This window comes from Pteropus medius, unplaced genomic scaffold (assembly GCF_902729225.1).
Source record: "Pteropus medius unplaced genomic scaffold, Ma_sr-lr_union100, whole genome shotgun sequence".
In the NCBI taxonomy this organism is placed as follows: Eukaryota; Metazoa; Chordata; class Mammalia; order Chiroptera; family Pteropodidae; genus Pteropus; species Pteropus medius.
In genome coordinates this window covers 1,431,590-1,458,378 of record NW_024345916.1, presented here as the reverse complement: position 1 = coordinate 1,458,378, position 26,789 = coordinate 1,431,590, and the positions used below count along the sequence as shown (strand labels likewise).

The 26,789-nt window shown below is 36.0% G+C and overlaps 1 protein-coding gene and 1 pseudogene across 4 annotated transcripts in view; one reads left to right on the top strand and one right to left on the bottom strand.

Moving 5' to 3' along the window:
• Positions 1-255: 255 nt before the first annotated feature.
• DCDC2 (doublecortin domain containing 2) overlaps positions 256-26,789 on the bottom strand; it is a 156,999-nt gene continuing 130,465 nt past the window's right edge. For 3 of the 4 annotated variants that reach the window (XM_039874811.1, XM_039874810.1, XM_039874809.1), the window contains 2 exons: positions 11,026-11,325; positions 7,047-8,062 (listed from right to left, as the gene is read on the bottom strand). In XM_039874811.1, the coding sequence (XP_039730745.1) occupies positions 7,958-8,062; positions 11,026-11,325 (405 nt within the window). In that variant the 3' untranslated portion in view covers positions 7,047-7,957. Of the gene's footprint in view, positions 929-7,046; positions 8,063-11,025; positions 11,326-26,789 lie in introns of those variants that run through there. The other variant, XM_039874812.1, reaches the window with a different exon arrangement.
• Positions 24,013-24,131, top strand: LOC120612371 (uncharacterized; annotated as a pseudogene).

Genomic DNA, 26,789 nt, shown 5'->3' with positions numbered 1-26,789 from the left:
GCTACAATCATTTAAAAGTAAAGTTTTGGCACAGGGAGCCCATTAAAACCAAACTGAAGCAGAACATCAGGCTAGAGAATCTACGGACAAGCCCTCCTCTATGGGTCATTTTTCATGAACAATGTTTCCTTTATCCAGGAATACAAGGACTTAATGCTGTCGCAAGGAGAGCTGAGAGCCTCCGGGCTTGGGACAATCCCATCTCAGGAGATCATAACTAAAAGTTACAAAAAAGGGAAGAAGCAAAACATGGAGTACCACATGTGCTTTTCTATTGTCCACTGTCATGAATATTTTTTTGCATGCTTGTTATTTTCTATTTTTTTTTTTTTTTAGTGAAGAACCCTGCCTTTAAATACTTTAAATGAGATATGTTTCCCATCGTATCTCACTATTGTCAACCATCCTGGACATAAAAAAATATACAGTCACCACAAAGATGAAGAAGCAGCATCCAGATTATATCTGAGGAGCTGAACCCCATTCAGCCCTCTTTGGATTCACTTCTCCACTGAGACAGCCTCTAATCTATAACCTAGTTAAGCTTGGGGGCTCATTAGCAGAAGACTAAGACAATGCTGAACACATGGGTAAAACCTTAATGTTATCCTGAGTATAAAATAATGAGAATTTATTGCAAAAACACTTTTAAATTAATATCTTCTCTTGTATATTCACTGACAAAGACTTGTATTACGTAATTTAATTACATAGGACTCAGCAAGGAAAAGAGATATGGATTATTCTGCTCTGGCTGCCATAACAAAATGCCACCGACTGAATGGCTTAAACAACAAAAATTTGTTTTCTCACAGTTCTGAAAGTAGAATTCATAATCAAGGGGCTGGCAGATTTGGTTTCTGGTGAGGTCTCTCTTCCCGGCTTGTAGATGGCTGCCTTCTCACTGTGTCCTTACATGGCCTTTCCCCTGTGTGTGCACAGAAAAAGAGTGAGCTCTGGTGTCTCTTTCTCTTCTCGTAAGGACACCAGTCTTACAGAATTAGAGTCCCACTCTAATGACCTCAATTAATCTTAGTTGCCTCCATAAAGGCCCAATTTCTAAATACAGTCACATTGGGGATTGGGAGCTTCAACATACAAATATGGGGGGCCATAATTCAGTCCATAATGGAAATCACCTCCAATCTTAGCTAATACTTTTCCTAAAACACATGAGAACTTGGTATAGTTCTAATGACAAATCCATGGGGAAAACACAGCATGTTCAATAAAAGTTGCTAAGACAGTTTTTTATCTATGTGAAAAAATAAAAGAAAATTAGATCCCTAACTCCAATGCACACAAAAATACATGCCTGGCAGATAAAGTCCTAAATGTGAAAAGCAAAATTAAAAAATATTAGAAAGTATTATAGAACATAATTGACATAGGGGTTTAGACAGATTTCTTAAATAAAGCACACAAAAAAACATAAACTATAAAGACAAAGACTAATATATTTGACTACATTAATATTAAAAACTTCTCTAGGCTGATATAATTTTAGAAAAGCAAAAAAGTAAACTATAAACTGGCAGATATTTTTGCAAAGCATATAACCAGCTAAGGTTATAAAGACTATATAAAGGAGCCCTCCAAAGCAATAACAAAAAGTCAAAAACTTAGTAGAAAAAATGTGATAAACATATAAATCGATGAAAAGGAATCCCTACGGCCAGCAAAGAAGGTCAGGAACATACCTTTTAATACACAGTGAACTAACATTTCTAAGCATCAGATAAACAAACAAATAATAAAAATTAAGTGATTGATTTGACATAGAGTCTGAGAGTACAGCAATAATTTGACTTCCACGTTTCTAAATGGGCTGTAACAGGCATCATTAACCAGTACAGGCAATGTAAGAATAAAAATATATTTTCAAGAAAATAGAACATTTGAGTTCGAGGTAACTAAGGGACATCTGACTGGGAGTCTGGAGCTGTCATGGAGAAGAAGCCTGGCCCAGAGAAACAGACTCAGGCGTCACAAGCACATAGGTAGTGGTTAAGATCATGCCTGTGTTTGAGATTGCTCATGGAGTTGGGGAGGATTGAAACACAGGAAAAAAAAAAAGCCAATAAATTAGCAGCCAGAGTCCGGGAGAACCAAGACAATCCTCACAGTTCTCTAGAGGTAGCCAAAAAAGAACAAACATGGTGAAACCAAGGGGAGGTGGCTTATGGAGTTCTGAACTTATTATTATTATTATTATTATTGCATTTTAAATCATTTTTGTTATTACTAAACCAATGAATTTGTTAAATCAATAGAAAGAGAAGCGCGGGACATCCCTGCATCATTTGTCTCTTTAATGGAGGATGAATTTGTGAGGGTATGTGAGAGACCTATGCAATGATTTGTAATACATTAAGGTCCCATCACGGGGAGGAAAAACACTTGGAAATCTGCAGAAGAACTGAATGTTTATTTTCATAGATGAAAATTTTATAACCAATGCATGCCAGCCATTTTATAATACCTTGCAGAAATTACTGTCATTATCATTGTTTATTGGTTGTGGGAAGTTTCTAATGTTGATAAGCCATGTAGTCTTAAGAGATTTGACTCTGGCAACCCAGATGCCTCCTTCACAGAGGAGGTTCACTTTTTCACTCCTATAGAATAACAACTGCACAGTGGGTGCCGTACTGTCTTCTCAGGGTACCTGAATCACACATATTTTATACCATACCTAGAAGGCAAAATCTTTGTTCTTAACTGCCTTTGTTTCTCAAACACGAAGGGAAAAAACAAAACTATCCCAAAAACTGAAGCAGAATTTTAGCCAATCTCTGTGTAAAATTGTAAATTTATTTCTATAGCTATATCTACACAAAATGTGTAATGTGTGTAATTTATTCTTTGCTTTTAAAGTTGTCTTTATTTAACATAAAATTCTTGGATCTGTGTTTCTCTAATAACATTTCATAAAAGAAAAAAACCAATGATTTTTAAAAATATACTTGGAATTTTTATCGACTAAAAAACATATACATGAGGATGTAAATTTTTTTTTACATAGTAAAGTTTAATAACTATGCCAAATAGAAACAGAAGAATATTTTAATGTGTTAAATTTCTACATGGTTTAATCAAAAAATTTCTACTGCATTTGCAAAAATTGTCATGCAAAAAATTAACACATGAACTATTAGCAACACATCATAACCAAACAATAAACCATTCAGATGCATTTTAATTATAAAACCACAGATCTATTTCCTTATAAGATACAGTAAACTTTTATATTTTAGAGTGAGCACTGATACAGAAGTAAAAACCTAAGTGCTCATAATTTGATCAAAACACAAATAATTTTCCTTACCAAGAGAAGTTCTAAACATAAATCATATAAAAATGATGAGCTCAACTTATTCTTTACTTAGAACATTGATAATCACATATTATCATTGTACATAGTAAAGATATAAGGCACAAGAATAATATTAAAGCAATAAGACAAAATAGATTTTCTCCAAACTTCTAAAATTGACTACAGTCACTCCCTCTTCCCATATACTGTTACATTTGTGACAATAACTCACTCTATTACACTATATGATTTAAGCTGATAAAACTATAGAGAATTAATTTGGTCTCATTCATGGATTAAAATTAAATTCTTATTGGCTTAAGTCAATGGAGCTCCATTAGTTACCTCTTGATTTTAAAAATGCATTATGGTTATCCAGGCATTGTAAAATTCTCTCCTAATTCTCCATATCCTACAGGATATTATGCCTCTTCATAAACAATATTTTTTTTTCCTTATCAACTTGTGGAAACACACTTTCATTCTCCAGCCAATTTACTTCATAGTAGGAAATACATAATTTTCATGTGGTAAGAACAAAAATTAGACCCATCTCCATACCAGGATATTTTCTGAAAAGCAAAAATCTTGTAGTATTTACAAAAATGATATTTAATAATAAGAACAGTATGTGCTCATCACCTTAGAAAGATGGATTAACTTTAAAAAAAAAAAAATGGTTCCATTCCAGGACATTACATTCACACAAGGAAGTTAAAATTCTTCTGCACTGAACTTGAACATTAGATAAACTAGTGGACTAATAAGCTAGTCTTTTATTCAATTTGTAGTGAACCTGGCTGTTTAGTACCAAGTTTCTACAAACTGAATAAAAGACATTCATGTAAATTACACACACATATTCGCAAGCAGTAATGACCTGACACAGTCTGGGCTGGTATTAAATATTCTGCACCTAAAGTATATGGTACTTAAGATTGATGACAAAGAACTAAAGAACTATATGCTCTCATTACTTCAGGAAAACAAGATATCTATCTATCTGTCTATCTATCATCTATCAAATCAGTCCTCCCTATAATAAAATTTTTTCATTAAAACGCTGGTAGCTTTCTTGAGAAGAATCTTAAATCTCTTAAAGTCTTTGGGAACTAAGTCATAAAGCACCATGACATACATCATTTCTTAACATTTCCTCTCCAAGTGTTTTTTCGCATTACTTCTCTAAAAAGAGGCTTATTCCATTAATAATGTTGTGCCTGAGGAGGCCTTTCAATGTTTTAAAGTGTGTGAGTGCATCTGTATATTTGCTATGTTTATGTGTATATCTATATAGTCTATTTCTGTTCAGATTGGCAACAGTTCAGATATGATGCTTTCTGTTTAACAATTATTCCCCTTTTAAAAATTTTGCTTTTGCTACTTATTGAGTAAAAAATGAAAATATAAAACTAATTCTGTAGGAGTCAGTTAATGAAATAAAGTAAAGAAGACCTCCTCCTGTTCTGTGGCCACAATTTTAAATACACAAAGGTTTCCTAGGTGAATTCACTTTACCTTTTGTGCAGAAGGTAGGTTATTTGGTGAAATTTTTGAGGATATTGTTTATGTGCTATAAGCTGGAAGAGTTAGTATGAATAATTTCATAACTAGTATGGCTTCATAGTCGTGAGCTACAGAGATAGCTGACTGACTTAAAGCTGCATGTATGTAGGACAGTTCTGTCTTTACAGAGGATCGCAGGAACTAACACTCTCAGAATAAAGGAGGAGGTGTGGAGTACCACACTCTTCCTATGAGTCTGGCATTCTCATAATCCCCCGAAACATAACCAAAAATGTCTTAATAAATAGTCACCCTACAACCATAGAGAAAAACAATGAGTAAAAAGTTATCTGATGGCCATAGTATTGCGTTTTATAATTAGAAGTCCATGAACTCTCAATAGCTATTTTAACAGAAGCTAAGACAGGTAAAGCATCTTTAGCATGAAAACGACTTTAGTTAAAATCTTCATTTGCTCTGCAAAACTCCTAAGGTTCCAATTCAACTAACAAGCCATTTATTTACAAATATCACAAAACCAAGTTAAGTTTAAGAAAAGAGTTCCATAAAATTAAAACTAAGAACTCTATCCCAAAGAACTAACATCTTAAAGCATTCTTTTGAGTATCACATAAAAGCTACATGAGTTTTTCACAGCACCCTCTCTCTATAAAATACCTGAAACCTAACCAAGATCTCTTCTGCTCACTCACATAAATGGTTTCAAATTTGTCAGTCTTACTTTATTTGTGGAGCTACTGTGCCATGGAGGCCACTTTTCCCATGGAGAAAATGTCTACATTTGGGAGGTGAATTAAGTTTCATTACGTATGTTAAAGTCATTTCCAAAATAATCCATGATTTTCATTCTATAAATGATTTCTTCCTCAGTTAGATAATATATTTCATTCTCTCTCTTTTTTTAAAGTGATTAGTTGTTATTCATCCCCTCAAGTTATATCAGAAGTGTATCTTGTCAATAGGTGGTAAAATATGCATATATAAGAGAAGTATCACATCCGCACTTTTCAAAATTTTTGCTAGTTATTGTGGCCCTATCGCCTTCTTGAAATACACTTAAAATACCAAACTTCGTTTTTCATGTAAAATAACATTGTGTTTCATTAAGATAACTCCTAAAAAGTTCTTGAAAACCTAAGATGAAGAAAAAAGCCGGAGAAAAAAGAGAGACAGAATATCTTTATTAAAGAAGTGGGGGGGGGGAGGCGGAATTAAAATAAAATAAAATAAAGAAGAGAGGGGAAAAGCTCCTCATTAAAGAAAAAGAATCATCTCGATCGTTAGTTATAATTTCTTATATTTAATCCCTTATTTTTATAAATATTTAAAATCATTAACCCCAGGCCCAGTAATAGCATGGGAATTTAACATTAAAAACCAGATAATCTTATTTCCCTAGCAACACAAGATTGTTGCTAATAGTCCATGGTGCTTTATACTGTCCCATCTGAAAACCAAGCCTACTAGTAGACATCACAATCTAAATTTTATACTAAAAACATAGTATACCATTTATAATTCATCCTCCCAGATTAATATATTGTTATATCATTATCTCTTTCCAATACTGTTACATTATACTCTCTGCTTATACTTCCTATTTGTAGAAAATATTAAAATAGCTGCTAGGAAAAATACGTCCATTTTCTATAGTGTTATTAAGTGCTTTACATAACTACTCTGATTCCAAATGGTTGGTTATAAAACCTGGAGGGGAAATAATATTTTAAACTTATGATTAATAACGAATTCTATGAAAGCACTAGCAGTTTAAATTTCAAATTTATAATTTCTATATAATTAACAAAAATATTATGTAATATGAGAAAAATATATTTTTTCTATACTTAAGAACTACATCATCTTCTGAGAATTAAAAAAACTAATACAATTATGTTTTTCCCCATATATACCTAACAAGGCAATTTTGAGTTAATTTAATCAGTCCACAAAACTGTAATTGAGAACTGGTTTCATTATGACAATTTTTAAACTTTTTTCCAACAATTTCTATCAGATAACTTCTAATTATATAAAAAAGAATATGCTTGAGAGTCTAAACATTCCAGCTTGAAAATAAATATCTGCTGATATACTTAAAGACAAAACATGACAAGGCAGTCCAAATAGAATAAAGCAAAAAGCAAGTGAAATTGAGCAGTGACAAATTATTCATAAGCCTATTTTTTCTTTGCTATTACACTCTTTTTTTTTTGTAAAAAAATTGTTTGGAGAGAATTCAATCTTTAGACTACCCAAATATTGAGTTTCCTAATGTAATAACAGGGAGAAGAGAGGGATGTCGTTGGTAAAGGTAGACCAGATCAGTGAAAATCCATCGGATACCAGAATTTGCAAACCATCCAGCCAAGGCTCAGTAATATAATGAGATGTTCCTTCATAATTCCTTCCTGAGTGTGTGTCATGAAAGCCACAAGTATAAAAACTTGAAGCACTTAAGGGAGAAACATGACAATATTAATCACTAATACACTGAATAAATAATTCCTCCTTTCAAAATAAATATGTTACATTCTTTTTAATTTTTTTTTAAGGTGGATTTTAGTCGAAGAAGAAGAAAGAAAGGAATATCAACATGTCATGGAAACATTTCAATCCATTGCCATCCCCAAATTATCTCTGAAACTAAACTGTAATTTGTTTATTCTCAAGAGTTTATTGTTTTTAAAAAAATAGTACATGCTTTCCTATTATTTCTTTAAAATTTTACGCTTTTCTAGATAAGTGCTCTAGCATAAGCTGCCATCTAATAATCTCGCCTCTAAATTTATAAGAAAGTATACGATAGGAGTAATCTTATTCTTTTTCATCCTTTACAAAAACAAGTGCCCAATTGTCTTCCAGTGTACATTACCCTCTATCCTTCTTATTTTTCTAAATGACTTTTAAAAATATATCCTATATTAAGAAGTCATTCTCCTTTAGTAGCTATTCAAAGTTATCCAGTCTTTCCTTTAGGCCTCTAATTTTATAATTCAGTAGGTAGTATTCAACCATATTGTCACATTATGTTTAGCGATAACTATACTTATTATTCAAGTATTATAACCCTTCATTTTTCTTATAATCAATATCTCTCTTTTTAAAAATCATCTATGCTACGACAGCACTGTCCTTGCTTTGTTCGTTGTCATCATTTTCTTGTGGACTAGTGATTTTTACTTCTGGCCTTGGTGGTCTTTGAGGGTCTAAGTCAGCCTGGAGGAAAAGAGATCAAAATAAAGATATTTAGCTCTTTAGTTACAAAGGTAATAAAACTTACAAAGAAAAAAAATTACTCAATATTCCATTTAACCATATAAACATTCAACTGAGGACAGTTCCTTGGGTTTCTTTGTTTTTCAGTCTATTATCACCCAGTGGACATACCAGTCTCAACACTACTTGTACAGAGCACTTTCTGGGCCATAATCCACTATGTGCTTCAGGGGCACAGATTCATTTCTTGTGCTACAGGCTTTAGTTTTCTCGATGTTTTTATTTCCTGTGAGCTTTTCTTTTCAACAGCATATTTGTACTTTTCATTTTAGCATTTTCAGAGAAAAGGGAAGAGAAAGATGTAGCAATTCTACCTTTATATCACATTAGTTCAGCTCCATACCAGCTGCTCTGCTGTTAGTTTTCTACCAGAAATCACAAATTCTTTACAAATATAGTACCGAGTAGCATCAAATATCAAGTAGATAAGAGCAGGACAGAAAATGAAAACACAGAGGCAGCATTTCTCCAACAGCATCCTTTGTTCCTGTTTCTTGGACTTCTCATATGTCATTAATGATATTGTCTCATTTAAAATTTGTTTTTCTCTAATAGACTGAAAACTAAGGGGTGAGATTAGAATTAGCTGGTTCTTAAATTTGGCTTCATAGAATCCTAGAGGCTCCACAGCCCCCACAACAGCCACCAGTGTGGGGAAAACAGAATTACCTCCTCCCCTACACGCCACGATTCATGCTCTAAAAAAGAAAATAGGGCTACTGAAACTATCCCTTATTTCACATTGTTATTTTATGAAGTGTCTCAAATAGTATCTTGAATATAGTATCATCTCAATAAATATTAATTGATTATTGAGTATTTGTCATATATTTCCTGCTGTTTTCCAACAATCATATTCTTTGCCTAAGAACTGCTACACGGAACAAAATGTTACATGGTAAACGGAATGTTTAGTCATTTTATATACAAAGAATCTTTTTGAAAAAGTTTATTATTAATGCATAATTTATAATTTATATAAATCTGATTTTTCATATAATTGATATGCTAAACGTATACCTATATTAATACTTTAGAGAGTATGAAAAATATATATATTATCATTATAAGAGCGATGGGTCAAATAAGATTAAACCTCTTTTGGGTAACTGCTCTGTCTTAGGCATGTGTTTAGTCCTTAAAATTCCTAACTAGTCACGTATCATGCACTTGTTCATTTGGCTCCCAAGAATTTAGATTTACCCTCAATACATACTATTAACATGCATACTTCAAATGATGTGACCTTTATCCTGACTGATGCCTAATTTCTATAAAAAGCCTATTTTTTAAAGTTAAATTTATGGAATAGAAGGACAAGTAATCTATTTACTTCTGTAAAACCTATTTAGGTTATAACATTGAATGAAGCTAGGCGATTGGAAAAAATGCACACTTGAATTTTACTACCTGGATACCACATAGAATTTATACTTTGATTTAGACTTTGATTTTATGCTGTAAATATTCATCGAAGAGCGATATATAACAAAGAGCTTCATGAAACTTGCCATTGCAGTTGCCATACAAATGACACTGAGGACACTCTATGTGATTGTGCTTCCTGTACGAGTCCCTAGACAAGAGATTTTGCTTCCCTCGAGAAACATTTTTTCTTTTGCCTTCCTTGAGAAATTAGTTTTGTTTCCTTATGGAAGTAAAGGGAATCGTGTAATGGACCAAATTTTTTTTTATTATTATTTTAGCTACATTAGCTGTAGCTAAATGTACAAACTTCAGAATATAAATTTTAGCTAAATTTTAATAACTATATAGAACTACACATGGGAAATTTCTTATAGAATAAGACTTTGATTACTTCATGCTGAGAAAAGATGAGAGATATGAGTGTTTTCATTCAGATGTTAAGAATTATTTTTTTGTATAAGCAATATAGTAGATTACAGATAACTTTGGACTGGTTATTGAAACCTGGTCACAAGAACATTTTGCATTTTACCATTACTAAACTTAGTTTCCCTGTGTTAGATAAGCAGATGAGTCAATAATAAATAATTAAAAAAAAAAAAAACACTCTTTCAGGGTACAAGACCCAAGTCAGAGGTTGCAGCCTTGAGGGAGATGGCCCTGAGCTGATAGACAGGAAAGAAGGGCACAAGCAGATGGTGACAATGCTGTGGAGTACACCTACCTCTTACACTATGAAATTCAGCTTGAGCCTGTCCATCACTATCTAACTTAATCTATTTTATTGAACTTTATCTCTGCTATGGAAGAATGCCAGGACTTGAGAATATCCTGCCCCAGGGCCAGTGGTGGGTAAACAGGTTGAGAAGAAGGTTTCAACACATATTTCTTCACCTTAAGTGTATAAAAAATAGAACTATATATATTATTGAGTGCCTAGTATATTGAGCACTTAATTCAATTAACTCATTTAAAATAGATTAGATAAACTGAACTTTAATATTTATGGAGCACAAAGAAGTCACCCATAACAGAAACAATGTTCTTTATATCATGTCTAGGTTTCACTGGTCTCGATATTCTTTCCTGGGTTGTATCTTCCCCAGTCTTAACTTACTTATTATTTATACGTCTCTCTTTTGTTGTACATGTTATTAGAAGCCTCTGTAAATTTTTTGTAGAATAAGGTAGGAGATGGATGGATGGATAGATTGATGGATGAATGGATGGATAGATGGATGGATGGATGGATGGATGGATGGATGACAAGAAGGACAGAAATACAGACTGTCAGGTGGTTAACGGTACTTCTTAACTGATTAAAATAATATAGTGTTAATGGTATTGGATCTTTCCCTACTCAACTGTAAGAAGTTTCAGTGCAAGTCCTAAGTGCTTGAATAATTCCTTAAGTGTATGCATACACACACGCACATTCATGCATGTACACAAGTGAGCAAAAGCAATAGAAATACCTCCTCTTGTCCACTGCCAGCTCCTGGAGACTTTATTTCCTCATCCACTGCTTCCTGAAGCTCATTGTTGACCTGATCCAGTTCCTCGCCATTTTCTTCATCAGTACCTCCATTAACACGAGCAGGACCTGCCTGCTCCTCCATGTGACCTGGCATCTCAGCTTGCTCAGAGGCAGCCGTAATCTCCCCATCTCCTTCCTCTTCAACTTCACCGTTCATACCTGTAAACTCTTCTTTCTTTTCTGTACCCTTGCTTTCCTTCTCTCCATCTTCTTCCTCATCTATTATTTCTGCTGGCCTCTGATGGATCAAAAGGAATAATATATAACAGTAAGAAGTGCAACAGAGATTTTCCATTGCACATTATAATAATATAATAATTAGTACATTTCCATCAAGAAAAACTTCCTTACATTTGCATAGTACTTTACAGTATATAATGTGTTAACCTTTACTGAGTGCCTACTGAATTCCACTCTTCATAAATATCTTCTTATTTAATCCTCACGACAATCCTGTGAGGTTGGTATTATTTCCATTTCACAGGAGAAAAAACTAAGGTACAGAGAGATCAAATATCTAGCCCAAGATCCCACTACTTATAAATGAAGAGCCAGCATTAGAACTAAGCATGTGACTCCAGAACCAATGCTCTTAACCGCCATGGCAGAGAGGAAACTGCACTGCAGGGTCCTTGACTGACGCTTAGTGGAGTGTCTGGCCCAGGTGGGCACAAACTAAGGTGGGAGGGGAGCAGATCTGCCAGACAGCGCTAAAAGACAAGAGATTCATGAAATGTAACTCACCGTGCTTAGTAAGGATTTCTAATTTTTCTATATAAGACCTAAATGAATAAAGGTGAAAAAGATCTCTAATTTCCAAAAGAGAAAACAATATGTCACCATCTCCACACTCATGTCCCGTCCTCTCTCTACAGAGAGCAAACATGACAAAGCCTTGAGGCAGACACACTTGAAGTGATGCGCAGAGGAGAGTTTGGCAAAGAAGAGAGTAGGCATTGTCATTATAAAAACAGAACTGAGGAAATGTCCTGGGCCAAAGATGATGTTTATGGATCACTGAGGAGCAAAGGCTTCTGGGGGGCAGAAAAGGAGTCAGCACCAGGAGGTTGGGGGGGCCTTCCTCAACAAGGCACTAAGACAGAGGGGACTCCAGATGGGGGAGAGCTGGAATGAGGAGCCGAGTCTGAGAAACACTGTGGGTGACTCTCCACTAACATGTCAGAGGATCAGATAGCAAAGGATGCTGCCAGAAAACCAGTGGGGCCCGTAGACATCTTGCCTTTAAAGCTTCCCCTGGCCTTTGAAGAAAGGCCTGAATATACTCCGTTCGACTTGGAATTAAGTGAAAGACTGAGAGGAAAAGAGGGAAAACAAGGATGGAGAATGCTCCCTGATGGAAGATCGCTCCTCCCTCAGGCTTTGGGAAAGACCTTAGTGGACTTAACACACCAGTCCACCTATCTAGGAGGAACCAAGTTAATTGAACTATTGAAAAGGGATTATTATGTTCCAGGACTGAAAAGTTTAGCCAAGGACGTGGCTAATAGGTGTGCAGTACGTGCACAAGTAAACCAAGGAAGGACCTCCACGGAACAAGGAGTGACACTCAGGGGAAAGAGACCTGGAGAGCACTGGGAGCTTGATTTTACAGAAGTTACGCCTGGAACTTTTGGATTTAAGTACCTATTAGTTTTTATTGACACATACTCTGGATGGACTGAGGCCTATCCCACTAAGCATGAAACTGCACAAGTAGTAGCTAAGAAATTAGTATCAGAGATAGTTCCGAGATTTGGCCTGCCCATAACATTAGGGTCCGACAATGGCCCAGCGTTTATCGCTGTAACTAGTCAAATTATTGCAAAATTACCAGGAATAGAATGGAAATTGCATTGTGTTTATAGACCACAGAGTTCAGGCCAGGTAGAAAGGATGAATAGGACTTTAAAAGAAACATTGACTAAGTATAAATTAGAAACCGGCGAAAATTGGGTAAGCCTCCTTCCCTTTGCACTTCTCCGTGCTAGATGTACCCCCTATGTAAAAGGAATAAGGCCTTATGAAATTATGTTTGGGCGTCCACAACCTTTAATGCCCAAACTAGGAAGTAGAAAAGAAATAGAAGTACATAATCTGTCCTTGCTTAAGTCTTTGCAAGCTTTACAATTAGCCCGAAGAGATATAAATCATCTGGTGTTGGCCGCCAGAGAAGATAAGAACTTCTCCTTCCAGGCCCACTCTTATCACCCAGGTGACTGGGTCTGGATAAAGAAAGTGCAACCTGCTGCTCTTGAGCCTTGATGGGAAGGCCCGGTTCCTGTCGTCTTGACCACACCCACAGCGGTTAAGGTCACTGGACAATGGCATTGGATCCATCACACCCGACTCAAAGCGGCCCAGCCTCCGGATCCTGACCAGAGATGGAAAGCAACGCCCACTGGAGATCCCCTCAAATTAAGACTTTCTTGGGTTTAATATTTTTACTTGCAGCTTGTGTAGCTGCCAATCCTCATCAACCCACATTGGTTAAATGGGACTAAAAACTACTACAAGGTCAGTCATGGTATGAAGGTTTATTTAATGCAGCCCCTTGGTTAATGACATTATTGTCATCTATTGCTGGACCTTTAATATTGGCTTTTCTAGGACTGCTGTTTAGATCATGTATAGTGAATTGCCTTATAAATTATATTAAACAGAGAGTCCAGGCTGTTAAATTAATGGTATTATCTACTCAAGTAACAGGGGTATCTCAGTTTTCCCCAGTTTATAGGAAATCAAAGATATATGCCTGAAAACCAGTGGGGAATGTGATAGCCTGCTGAAATGTGAAAGGGTTAAAGGATATTTAAAACCTGAAACTGGAAAAAGGAAGTCTATACCTTAGGCCTAGTTTCTGGAACCCCTAACCACATTCTGTAACAATGAGCTCATACGCAAACTGCCAATTTTAGCCTATGTAACCCTGCTTGCTTGTGTGGCATGAAAAATAATCAATTGTATATAAGCTGAAAATTACTGTTTGGCCATCGCCCATGGGAGCACTGGCTATTGCCCATGGGAACATAGGCAATCACCCATAGGAACATAACATTCTAACAACAAGCTTTCTGCTTCTGAACTCCCCGCTTGCACACCTGACCAGTGGGTTGACAGGTAGTGAATAGGAGAAAGATGAACCTTTGTGTTTAAGACAGAATGAGGAATGGGATTTAGGACTCAAAAACCTTGTATCTTGACATTTCGGGGCTGCTCCTTTGTACAGGACAGCCGCCGGCTAATAAACAGCCTTTGAGAGCATACTTGGTTTGGTCTACTCTATACAGGCCACAACAGCCCAGAGATAGTCAGGTCCTTTCCTAGTGTCTTTGAGGGATTAAGGGGACCCTACGAGACGTTCAGGGGGGGTTCTCAGTCACCATGACTTGAGTGAATTTGCCTGGAGCACTCGTTTGTGCTAAGCAGCAATCCAGATTTTGGGAGACAAACACAACTGTCTCTGATAGCAAAGAGCTCAGAGCAGTGCAGTAACCATCATGTTATAATAGAGCATAAGGAGAGGAGCAATAAGAACACATGGCAGGAAAGAGACATCCAAGGTTGAATGTGGCAGCCTGCCGACAGATCTTCTACATCTTGTCACTGAAACTTCCCAAACCCAGCATGAACGGTATTTGCAGGTCAAAAGAACAGACAAGATGTATATCCATCACCTGTCTATGACAAACATCATGCTCGGCGCTTATAGATTCATCATTTTGTGTAATCTTCACAGTAACCCTATGAAGCACTCTTCTTATGCCCATTTTACAAATAAGGAAAATGAGAAATCATTCAACACTTCCAACATCACACGTGGGTGAACAAGCAGGACTAGGATTTGACTCTAAAGCAATCTTGTCCCAAAGTTCTGGTATTCTCCCTTAAACAAATCACACAAGAAACTGATAGTTCACCTAGCCGCTACTGCAAGCACACTCAAGTATACTTTCAACAGTCGGAAAATATAACATCTGCCGTAGGCAACATTACTTTTATTGTTTAAAGAATTACTGACCTAAGAACAAAACATTTCTTGAAGTGTATTAAAGACTTCTGGTGTGATTTAGGGAGGGAACATTATAAAGATTGTTAGGCAGAGTACCTGAAGCAGTACATAAATAAAAACAAAACAAACAAAAAAACAAAAGAGATTTCTTTTTAAATTATTTCTGAGAATTGATAATTATGTAACACTCTCCTAAATTTATTTTAATTCTTACTCTGCCCAAACTTACCTATTCATAGCAACTTTCGGTTTGGTTTTAAAGAGAAGTTATATACCATTTCTTAATAAAAAACATTTAGTAACAGTAACAGAAAAAAATCAAAATTTACTGTTATCATTTAGAAATCTAAATATGTTCCTTGTCATTCTGGGCATATATTACAAGAGGTTGCTAAAGTCTGTTAAGGTGACTATCTTCTGTCTAAATGGGAAAAAGTCTCTTTCACTTTCTTGATATCTGGATTTATACCTGAAAGCTACAGAATGATTGTGTGTTGGTTTTTAGTTTTGTGTTTCCCATTTTACCACTTTCTTCACTCCCAATTCCCAAACACATATACTTTCTTTTTCTCTTTTTAATGCAAAGGGATGGTAAATCCCCTAATCTCTTTTTAAGGGGAAGGAGACACCCAGCCCTAAATTCAGGTTCTGTTCTCTTTGCTAGCTATTATCACTACCACCACTAACAAACAGGATTATGCTTTTATCCTATTATTTCTATTAGACTTTCCCAGCACAGCCATTTCAGTAGTCCTCAAATGAATCCACATCTGATTAGCTCGGCTTTAAGAAATGCAAGATTATGGTGCTGAAATATCAATTTGATCAATTTAAATAAGACAGTAACATTAGTTAAAAGGCTTATAATCCTTTAAAATAACCTGAGTGTAGAACAAAATTTATTATTATTACAACACTACGATTCGAAGCAAAAAAAAAAAAAAATGCTGCTATGACAGATCTGTAATGAATAAATGAAAAGCAATGTGCTTTTTGGTGTAATCTCCTTTGAAGCAGGCATTAAATTATTAAAGATGTTTCCAGTGTATACATCAATCAAATCAACCCCAGAAGGAACACTGGATCTTACACCCATATACACACACACACACAGATAAAATCTATACCATGGTGAAGGCCTGCAAAGAAGAAAAAGAGCACTCTGTTCTATAAGAGGGTGGGCGTCGCCGGTGGGAGGGAGCTGTTCTTTAGAATAAAGAGAAATACAAGAGGCAAAGTGAGTGAGTGGCGCACTTCCTCAACCCCTTTCTCTCCTTCTCTTACTAGAGAAAACCTGTCAAAGAGGCTTCTGGTACCCCTCACACAACCCAGAACTGACATCCAGCCATAGCAGTGGGACTCTCACGAAGGAGAATTGGCTCGAGTAAATGAGATTCTTCAATGGCCACAGGCACGACTACGCTTCTCTCACAGCTAGAACAGCTCTGTCCTGACAGTCAGGCCATGAGCTAAAGAGCTATATACACAAAACCAGATACGGAGAGTCATATATGATTTCATTTATATGAAACATTCAGGATAGGCAAATCTATAAAGATGAAAAGCCAGATTAGTGGTTGCCAGGAAGGCCTGGGGAGAAGGGAGAGGGGAGAAGGGAGAAGGGAGAATGGGGCGTGACAGCTGAATAGGTAATGAGATTTCCTTTTGGGTGATGATAGAGATAGAGGTAGAACTAGACAGAGATAACGTTGCACAACATGGTGAGTGTACTAAATGTCACAAGACTGTATATTTTAAAATGGTTAATAGTTTATTCTGTTACGAGAATCTTATTTCAATTTTTTTTTGAAAGCTATATGCCCAAACTCTTGACCACCAGGTACAGCTAGCTGGCCACCTCTCTGTGTCTACTGACACCCACAGAATGCATTGCTTCACTGAGCGACAAACTTCAGATTATTTCCCTGCTTTATTCCACAGTTTGACTCTTAGGAAGCTACCTCCCTTGTCTCAGGTATATAAAGTTTCCCTTCACAAAATATCTGGTGACTCTCGGTAGTAGGTCGATGGCGGTGCTGAATGAATGAGAAAGCTGAATGAATGAACTAACAAAGAAATCTGAGAATAGCAGCTTGCTTAGAATTGAAATATAGAAAGTGCTAGAAAAATACTATTAGATAACTACATTATATTTTAATAAAGTGCTTCCACTCTCCCTCCCCCCCCAAAAAAGTTCCAACTATTTAATTTCCTTAAAATCCCCAAGTAGTTCTCAGCCTCTGCCCATTTAGCTGAATCTGCCTGATTGCCCAGGGAAATGGTGACAGTCACAGCTGGCTGGACACTAGTGTTAGCTCATCGAGCAAGGAACGTCATGTATATAGCAGCCCATGTTCCAATCCCACCTCAAAAAACCTTATGAAAATTCTGATAATGTTAACAATTTAGATTGAGAAAAGTAGATACAGCAACCAAAAGGGAGGAGTTGGGGAATGTGAGGAGAAAAGAGCAGGGGTACCAAAGGAAAAAGTAAGAGTAACACATTGCAAATTTAGTTTGAGGGAGTGAAGAAGAAGGAAGAAAAATAGGAAGAAGAAAACTTTTTTCCAGGGTCCAATCACACTGTCCTTTCTGCAGTCAGGGGAAGCAGAGCTCCCACACATGACTTCGCCTCCCCTTCCTGCAGAGAAGCCAGTTCTCACATGATCCCAAGAAAGAGCGTTCATAACTGAGGAAGGTCACTGGGCATTCCTGTGCAAGATTGGTGTCTCCTGATGTTCTCTGCAATGGGGATGTGGACTGGCAATGCAAAATTTATACTGCGTAGGATGAGGCATCTGCGGTCTGGTGCAAAGGAAGCGGTTATGCTACAGCTTCACGCCAGATAATTCACCTCACCAGGTCTCAGAGTTCCCTTTGGATGATAATAATGGCCTCACAGGATTGCAGTGAGGCCCAAATGAGACCATACACATAAAAGACAAGTGTAAACTGAACAAGATATATATAAATATGTTTGTTATTGTTGTCACTCCATTTTTCTTGCCATTGAATAGAAGTTGAGAGGTTGCCTGATTAAATATTATGGTACAGTTTTTACACTAATGAAATTGTAAACTACTGGGCGACTTAAAGCAGTATCCCTTTTTAAATCTCACGTAAACAAACAAAAAAATAATATTGAAACACTTAGCAATTGTCTTGCCCTTATCAGTTAACACAGTTAAAATGCTGGCTGATGTTCAGCCTCTGGTCCACTAAATTGATAGGTGTGATCTACATGATGTGATTACTAATTATCATTGGTCTTAGTTCTTTATTCTCGGCTTCTGAATTCCCTGGCATGCATTTTTCACAACAAATCGATCATCCAATAGCTTTCTTTTGTTTGTTTCTGAACTGCTGTCCACGCTCAAAAGTAATACAAATGTGCCAGAAAGAGACACCAAACAAACTTCCATAAATTAGTATATGGATTTAGGTAACACAGAACTTTGTCTTCAGCTGGAACGGCAGGCTGGCAGCAGCCAGTTAGGGGTATAATAATTAAATAATTAAACAGACATTTAAGTGGCATATTATGCTTCTAAAAGTATTTTCATATCTATTTTCTAACTACATCTTCCTATGAGGTAGGGTGGCATGATGATCCCCACCGTAAAGAGTAGGAAACTGAGCCTGAAGGAAAGTCAAGCAACTTGCCACGGAGTATATGACCAGTGAGTGATATTTTACCTGCATCATAAAAAAATAAAATAAAGATTTCAAATTGAAAGACAATGGTCCTGGCTGTTTATAAATCGGTCACCATGGTAACCTAATAAGTCACTTGGTAAACCCTACCCCTAATATACGACTAATGGACAAATGAGGCAGAGGGACTGGCTGGGCTGAGTTGGAGTCCATGTTTCTGCTTCTCTCCTTTCTAATTGCTAATCATATCCTTTTCAGATATGCACTCTAAGAGCTGACTCTGTTCCCTGAATATTATTCTTTGATGCTATAAGACAGCATCAAATCAAAGACAAACCCCTTTTCCTCACTGTTTGGAGTTGAATTGTGTCCCCTCATAATTTATATGTTGAAGTCCTGACTTTCAGTAAGTACCTCAGAATGTGAAACCTGACTTTAAAGAGATAATTAAATTAAAAATGAGGTCATTAGAGTGGGCCTTAATCCAATATGAGTGATGTCCTTATAAGAAAAAGAGATTAGGACGCAGACATACACAGAGTAAAGACTACGTGAAGACATAGGGAGAAAACACCATTTATAAGCCAGGAAGAGAGATCTTAGAAAACACCCATTCTGAGGACATCTTAATCTCAGACTTCCAGCCTCCAGACGATGAGAAGATAAATTTCCATCGTTCAAGCCAACCAGTCTGTGGTATTTTGCTGCAGCAGCCCTTCAATCACATACCATTATCTTCCCTCACCAACCACCCTCCTCCCCCACTACACACGTTCATATTTATATTCCTCTTTCCTCTCTCTCCCTCTCTCTCCTCTCCCCTATTTCCTTAAGAAGCCCTTCAGCACAGACTGGGGAAGTCGGCTTCCTCATAAAGAGGAAAGGGCTGGCTGGTTGTGGCAGTGCAGGATGGCCAAACCCAGCCCTTCTCAGAGAGCAGTACTACCTGGAGAAGCAGGGAAAGGATGTGTCCTCTGTGGAAGAAACTGAAAAGAGCCTTGGCCAGTGCCCCTGCTCCATACTATATTATTCATTCTGTTTTTTATACTTTACCCAGAATGCCCTTTTTTTCCCTCTATTAGACCCGACCCGCCTTACCTTGCAAGCCTTCTCGCTCCCTCAGGCAGCTATGCCCTCATCACACCTGTCAAATTCCTTTAGTGCACTCAAATCACAGTGCACAGTTATGAAACATGAGCCTTGGTTCTATGGAAGTACCTAGAGAAAAGGACTCTTTCTTATTCATCTTCGTGTCCATAGCCATATTAACCACAGTACTATATCAATAGTTGTCTTAAATATAATGTGCCTCCCACAGATAAAAGCCAGCATAACATGCGCCACAGGAAAGTACAGATGATGATGGCCTGCTCATATCTATTGCAAACTTTCCAGGTACTTGGTACTATGCCCTATACACCTCGCATGCATAATCATATTTAAACTAACCTCATAACAATTATTTGAGGTAAATACTGTTATTATCCGAATTCACAGATAAAGAAACTCAAAGAGTTAGGTAAAGTTGTCTAAATCCCATAGACTTGTCCAAAATTAACAGAGGAACTCTTTTTGATCACTTGATTGTAATAACTACTTTCCCAAGATAATGTATAGAACAATATCCCAAACTCAATACACCTTAAAGAGCTCCTTCCAGCCTAGTATCCTTTAAGGCAGTGCTTCTCCATCATCTGGGGATTCTGTTAAATGCAAATTCTGAGTCAACAGTTCTGAAACTCTGCATTTCTAATAGTTCTCAGGCTTTGCTAATCCTCAGATAACACTTGTCATGGTAAGGCTCTAAACCACACATAAAACAGGATGGCCACAAATATACCACTTCAAAAAAGCATTTTGGTTAAAATTTCTAATTGTAATAATGCCTTGAAATAATGCCTCTAAATGAAGATTGTATTTTTATCTTAAGAAATATCAATTTTATTGAAAGCTGGGAGAAAATAGGATTGGTTGTTGACAGAATGATGTCTAGACATAAAGACAGTGCTACTAGATTTATTCTAATTACATCACCATGCCACTGTTCAGTAAGAGTCACGGTATAAAAAGGAAACACATCATTGCAAAGGCAGTGAATCAGGAAGATATTTTTACCTATGCTTAAAGTTTTCTGCCCTGACATTTATGTCAAATTTTAGTCAGTTTGTGACTAAAAAATTTGAACAAAACCAATTTCCAGGTAGAAATTGTGTCTCCAAAGAGTACATTCATCCTGAAATTTTACGAGCAATTCACGTCTATGAGTAATTGTGCAATACTATATTTTGTAAAAAAGCACAATTCTTATGTTTCACTGGAGTCAAGGAAGGGTATTCATTCCACTCTATCCTATATACTCACTAAACTGAATTACATAATAGTACAACAGTGAGCGCAGACGTCACCTAGATGATTCCAGTCTCACACCCTCTCTGACATCAACAGCATCAAAGTACAGCTAACAGACATATTACAGAATATATGTATAATTACAAATAATATGTATCCTTAAATATAAAGGTTTTTATGAAAGCTTTAGGAGGTCTTTTCCCTTTTTGAGACATTTACCTTTTAAAAGTACATTATTATTAATAAGCAATTTGCTGTTAATATTAGAAAAGTTACACCAGATTATTCTGGTGTAACACCAGCGTTGGCATTTCAGGCGCTTTTGCCTGAGTTTGCCTACGTGGATATCTTACTATTTATTTGGTGACAGACATTCTGAGAAAATGGGTGGTTTATATGGCAAGACAGAAAAGGTCTGGTAGCTACTGTCGCTGGCTATATCCTTGTGGGGACAGCTCAGGGGAAATCAGAAGTATTCAGGTTTTCTAGAGAATATGCATGCAGTTACTGAGGCTAACTCAGGATTCATGAATGATAAGAGGAAAGAAGATGGAATATGGAAATCACATGAAAATAAGCCACAAAATATTGAAAGCATCAATTATTTCTAAGGTATTTTCACAGATAGATAGGGCTGCTCAAATGATTTACCCTTTAAACTCACATCTCTGACAGTAACAGTGACCCCCCAAAATTAGAAATGGTAAAGGCATATAAATACAGCACAAAGCTAATGTTTCACCCACATTTAAGTAAATGTTGATTTTTCTTATATTTACATCAGAATTCCCCGAGGAATATATTTTAATATTTAAGATCTTTCCTATCTGAAATAACAACACAAGTTTGCACTTTCTAGTCAAGATATCCTATCTACCCAACCTATTCTCCTTCCTATTCCTACCTATCAGGTCTCCCTCTCTAAAATGTGCTAGACCTAGAAACTGGAAATCAGAACCAAAAAAAAAAAAAAAAGACTACCTTAGATATCCACTTTTCCATGTAACAATTACTACATTTGAAATCTGGTAAGAGTAAGGATTTGTTACAGGGTTTGGCAGAAGGTGTTCAGGCATACATGTTGAAAGTACAGAAGTTACTGCACTTGATTTTATTTCTGTTCCCATGGAAACTAAAAATCATCTTCTACCCAAGTTGAATAAAGTGTTTTGAAATAATCAGTTTCAATTTTTCATGATAACAAAGTACTGCTTCCTGTTTTCGGCTTTCAGAGGTTTACTTTCACAGGTGGGGTGTGGGAGGTTTAGATATAGTTTGAAGAACAATGACCTACAAAAAGAGTTATTATATTCACAGATGTGCCCCTGTAAAGCCGGGGCCAGCCACCTGCTGAACTGGCTCACCCAGGCCAACTCAAACTCCGCAAGTTCCTGCAACATCCAAATTAAAAGCTATAATACATTGGAAACATATTAGACAGCATGAGAGTATTTAGTGATCACTAGAAAAAAAAATTCTCCATTAAGTTTTCTCACTTTAGAAGTAAATATTAATTTTCTTTCATTACATCAGAAACCTCTCAAAGCTACACTTAAATGTTTTAACGCCACTTCTGTCAATTAAACACAAATCTATAAAATGTGATATCACAGAAAGTCTTGTTGATGAAGCACATGGAAATTAAGAAGCCAGATCATCCTCATCTTCACTCTTCCAGTTGTGTGTGATGCTTATAGAACCAAACATGAATATGATTCACTAAGAGGATATGACTTGAAAATGAAGAATTGTGAAAATATTGTTTGTGCATAATTTCTCTCAGTTCAGGGAAGGCAGTGCAGGTCTAGTGGCCCTCCACACAGATGGAATAGGTTTAGAAAAAAAAAGTGCAGCTGGCTGCTAGCATTAATTTTATTTTACATAAACACGCTCTTTGAGGCTGAAGCAAATCTGACTGGTTTTTAATGTGAAAATAAAATATAAAAACTGTTCTTGGAGTTATTTCTAAACAGAACTTGTCTCTAATCCTAATGTAACAGAAATCAGATTCATCAAATGAATCCTCGGCTAACAACTGTTCAAGAACAATGTTAACATCACACGTAGGAATGCTACGTTTTTTAGGATTTGACATTTTCGGAGATTGAGAATTACTATATTTTATTAGTGGACATACCACTACTAAAAACAGAATGCTATAAATGGAATGATGTCACTTGTTTCCAAAGATTATGGATATACTAGAGCGATTTGAAAATAATAATAAAAGTGAAATATTTTGCGGCAAACTTTGGGGGTAAAGTTAGGACTGTAATCCGAGAGTTATCTTGGGGTAAATGCTGCAGCTGCAAGCGCCGCTGGCAAGTATTCTCTAGACAAACGGGAAATGGGTTAAAAGTTAAACTATAGGGAAGCTAGACTTAAGTACAAGGTACTGTACTGAAAACAAGAGGAATAAACTTCTTTATTCCTCTTCCTACAGGCAGAAGACCCAAATGCTGACAGCCAGGTTTCATCATTAAAGGAAGTGGATGAAAGATTCCAATCAAAGGAAACAGACCAATCCAAAAGAACACAAATACTGAAATTGGAGTTCTCCCAATGAAACTGCAAGGACCAATCACCTTACAATGAAATGCGCCAACCTGAGGATCCCTATCTGTGCATGCAGAGTTTCCTTAATGCTTTGCTCTAAAATCTAACCAGACATTTTATATAATGTTACATGTCAAAATCTTTCAATTTGTTTTTTAAAAAAAAATCTACCCAGTGAGCCAAGGAAAGCCTCTAATCAAAACATAAAAATGAAAAAAAAAGAGATCAAAACATAAAAATGAAACATAAAAGAGATCAAAACATAAAAATGAAACATAAAAGAGATCAAAACATAAAAATGAAAAAAAAAGTTCAGAAGAAACAAAACAGGAAAAGAAAGTTTAAAATAATCGATTAGTCTATGGCCATGCCACCCTGAACAAGCCCCATCCTGTCTGATCTCGGAAGCTAAGCAGGGTCGGGCCTGGTTAGTACTTGGATGGGAGACCACTTAGGAAGATCAGGTGCTGTAGGCATAAAAAATTTAAAAAAAAATAAAGGATTGTAAACTGACAAGGCCCTTGTAATCGGTGAGGTCAACCAAGGGTTGCCTTGCCTAAAAAATAAATTAAATTAAAATAAAATAAAATAAAATAATCAATTAATCTTTGGGGAGTTAAGGAAAGATATTACAACCATAAAATAAGAACAGGAGGCTATAAAAAGGGACATTCAGAGAATATAAAAGAACTCTTAGAAATTAAAAATATCATGACCAGCAAAAAATCAACAGATGGAAGATTAACACTGAGGCTTTTTGATTTAAAAAAAAGTTGAAAAAATAGAAAAAGAAATCAATAGAGATGGAAAGTAGGAGAAGCAAGTGTAGGATGAGTCTAGGAGGGCCTATATCTAAATACTTGTTGTTTTGGAAAGAGTAGAGAAATGAAAGAGAAAGAAATTATCAAAGAAATAATTCAAAAAAATTTTTTTGAATTTTTGAAGAATTGGAAAAACAAATGTTTCCAGAATAAAAAAGCCCATTGAGCATCCAGTTTGATAAGCAAAATATTTTGCACCAAGGCATGCAATTGGAAATTTTCAGAATACCAAAAAGAAAAAAAATGAGCCTAAAAGCTTCCAGAAGGCTCAGGAAACAGAATGGCACCGAATTTTCCCAACCACCATTCTGAATGGGAAGGACAGTTGAGCAATGCTTTCAAAATTCTGAGAGAAATTATACCTAACCTAGTATTTTGTCCCTAGCCATACTTACAGTCAAGTATGAGCAGAGGAAAAAGACATTTTCAGACATGCAAAGTTTCAAAAAAATTTGTCTTTCATGAAGCTTTTCTTGTGGAGCTCCTAGAGGTGAATTCTACAAAAAAGATACAGTCAAAGAAGAAGAAAATGTAGAATCCAAGAAATAGGGGATCCATGCACTAGAGAAGCAAGAGAAATTCTCAAAAGAATGGTGAAGAAAAATGCCAGGATAACCCTGAAAAGCAGATCCAGAGAACAGCCAACCAGCTTGAGGAAGATGATCAAAAAGCTTAAAAAATGAAATTGAGATTTCATTATCAGTGTATATGTTTGGATATACCAAGAGGAGATCAACATTGAGCAGAGTTTGGAGATGGCTTGGTAATAACTACACAAAAAACTAAGCAAATGAAAAAAAAATAGGCAATTATTAAAATAGAGGGGAGGAAAAAAGAGATTACAAATGAAAGGAAATGCAACCAAAGTACACTATATGGCTCAGCTAATAAGAATACTTACACAGCAAAAATAATGTATATATTAAATTAGCTAAAAATTATTATAAAATTATAATAGAAAAATATACGAGATAAAGACAGTCTATTCAATAAATGGTGTTGGGAAAGCTGGATAGGTATATGTAAAAAAATGAAACTAGACCACCTTCTTACACCATTTACAAGAATAAACTCAAAATAGATTAATGACTTAAACATAAGACCCAAAACCATAAGACTCTTGGAAGAAAACAAAGGTTGTAAACTCTCTGACACTGCTCTTAGTAATATTTTTTTTTCTGATATATCTCCTTGGAAAAGAGAAACAAAAGAAAAAATAAACAAATGGTATTACATCAAACTAAAAATGTTTTTGCACAGCCAAGGGAACTATCAACTAAACAAAAAGACAACCTACTGAATAGGAGAACTATCAACTAAACAAAAAGGCAACCTACTGAATAGGAGAAGATAAACATCCAATAAGGGATTTATAGCCAAGATTTATAAAGAACTCATAGAACTTACACACACTACACACACACACACACACACACACACACGCACACACACACGCACACGCACACACACACACACACACCAATCCAATTGAAAAATAGGCAGAGGAGTGAGTAGATTTTAAAGAGGACATACAGATAGCCCAATAGATGTATGAAAAGATGCTCAATGTCACTAATCAACAGAGAAATGTAAATTAAAACCACATGAGACGTTGCCTCACACCTATCAGAATGGCTATCATCAACAAATCAAAAAATAACAAGTTTTGGTGAGGATGTGAAGAAAAGTGAACTGTTCGTACACTGTTGGTGGGATTGCAAATTGATATAGCCACTATGGAAAACAGTTTGGAAGTTCCTCAAAAAATTAAAAATAGAACTACCTTATGACCCAGCAATTCCTCTGCTGGGTATTCTTCCAAAAAAATACAAAACACAATTCAAAAAGATATATGCACTTCTATGTTCACTGAAGCACTATTTACAATAGCCAAAATACAGAAGCAACCTAAATACCCATCAATAGATGATTGGATAAAGAAGAGGTGATACATTTATACAATGGAATATTACTCAGCCATAAAAAAAAGGGCTCTTACCATTTGCAACAACATGGACAGACCTAGAGGGTACACGCTAAGTGAAATAAGTCAGAGAAAGATAAATGCCAGATGATTCCACTTATACGTGACCTCTAAAGAACAAAATAAACAAACAAAACAGAAATCAGCTCATAGATACATACAACGAACTGATGGTTGCTAGATGGGAGGGGTGTTAAGGGGCTGGGTGAAAAAAGTGAGGGATTAAGAAGTACAAATTGGTAGTTATAAACAGTCATGGGCATGTAAAGTACAGCATAGGGAACATAGTCAATAATATTGTAATAACTATGTATGGTGTCAAGTGGATA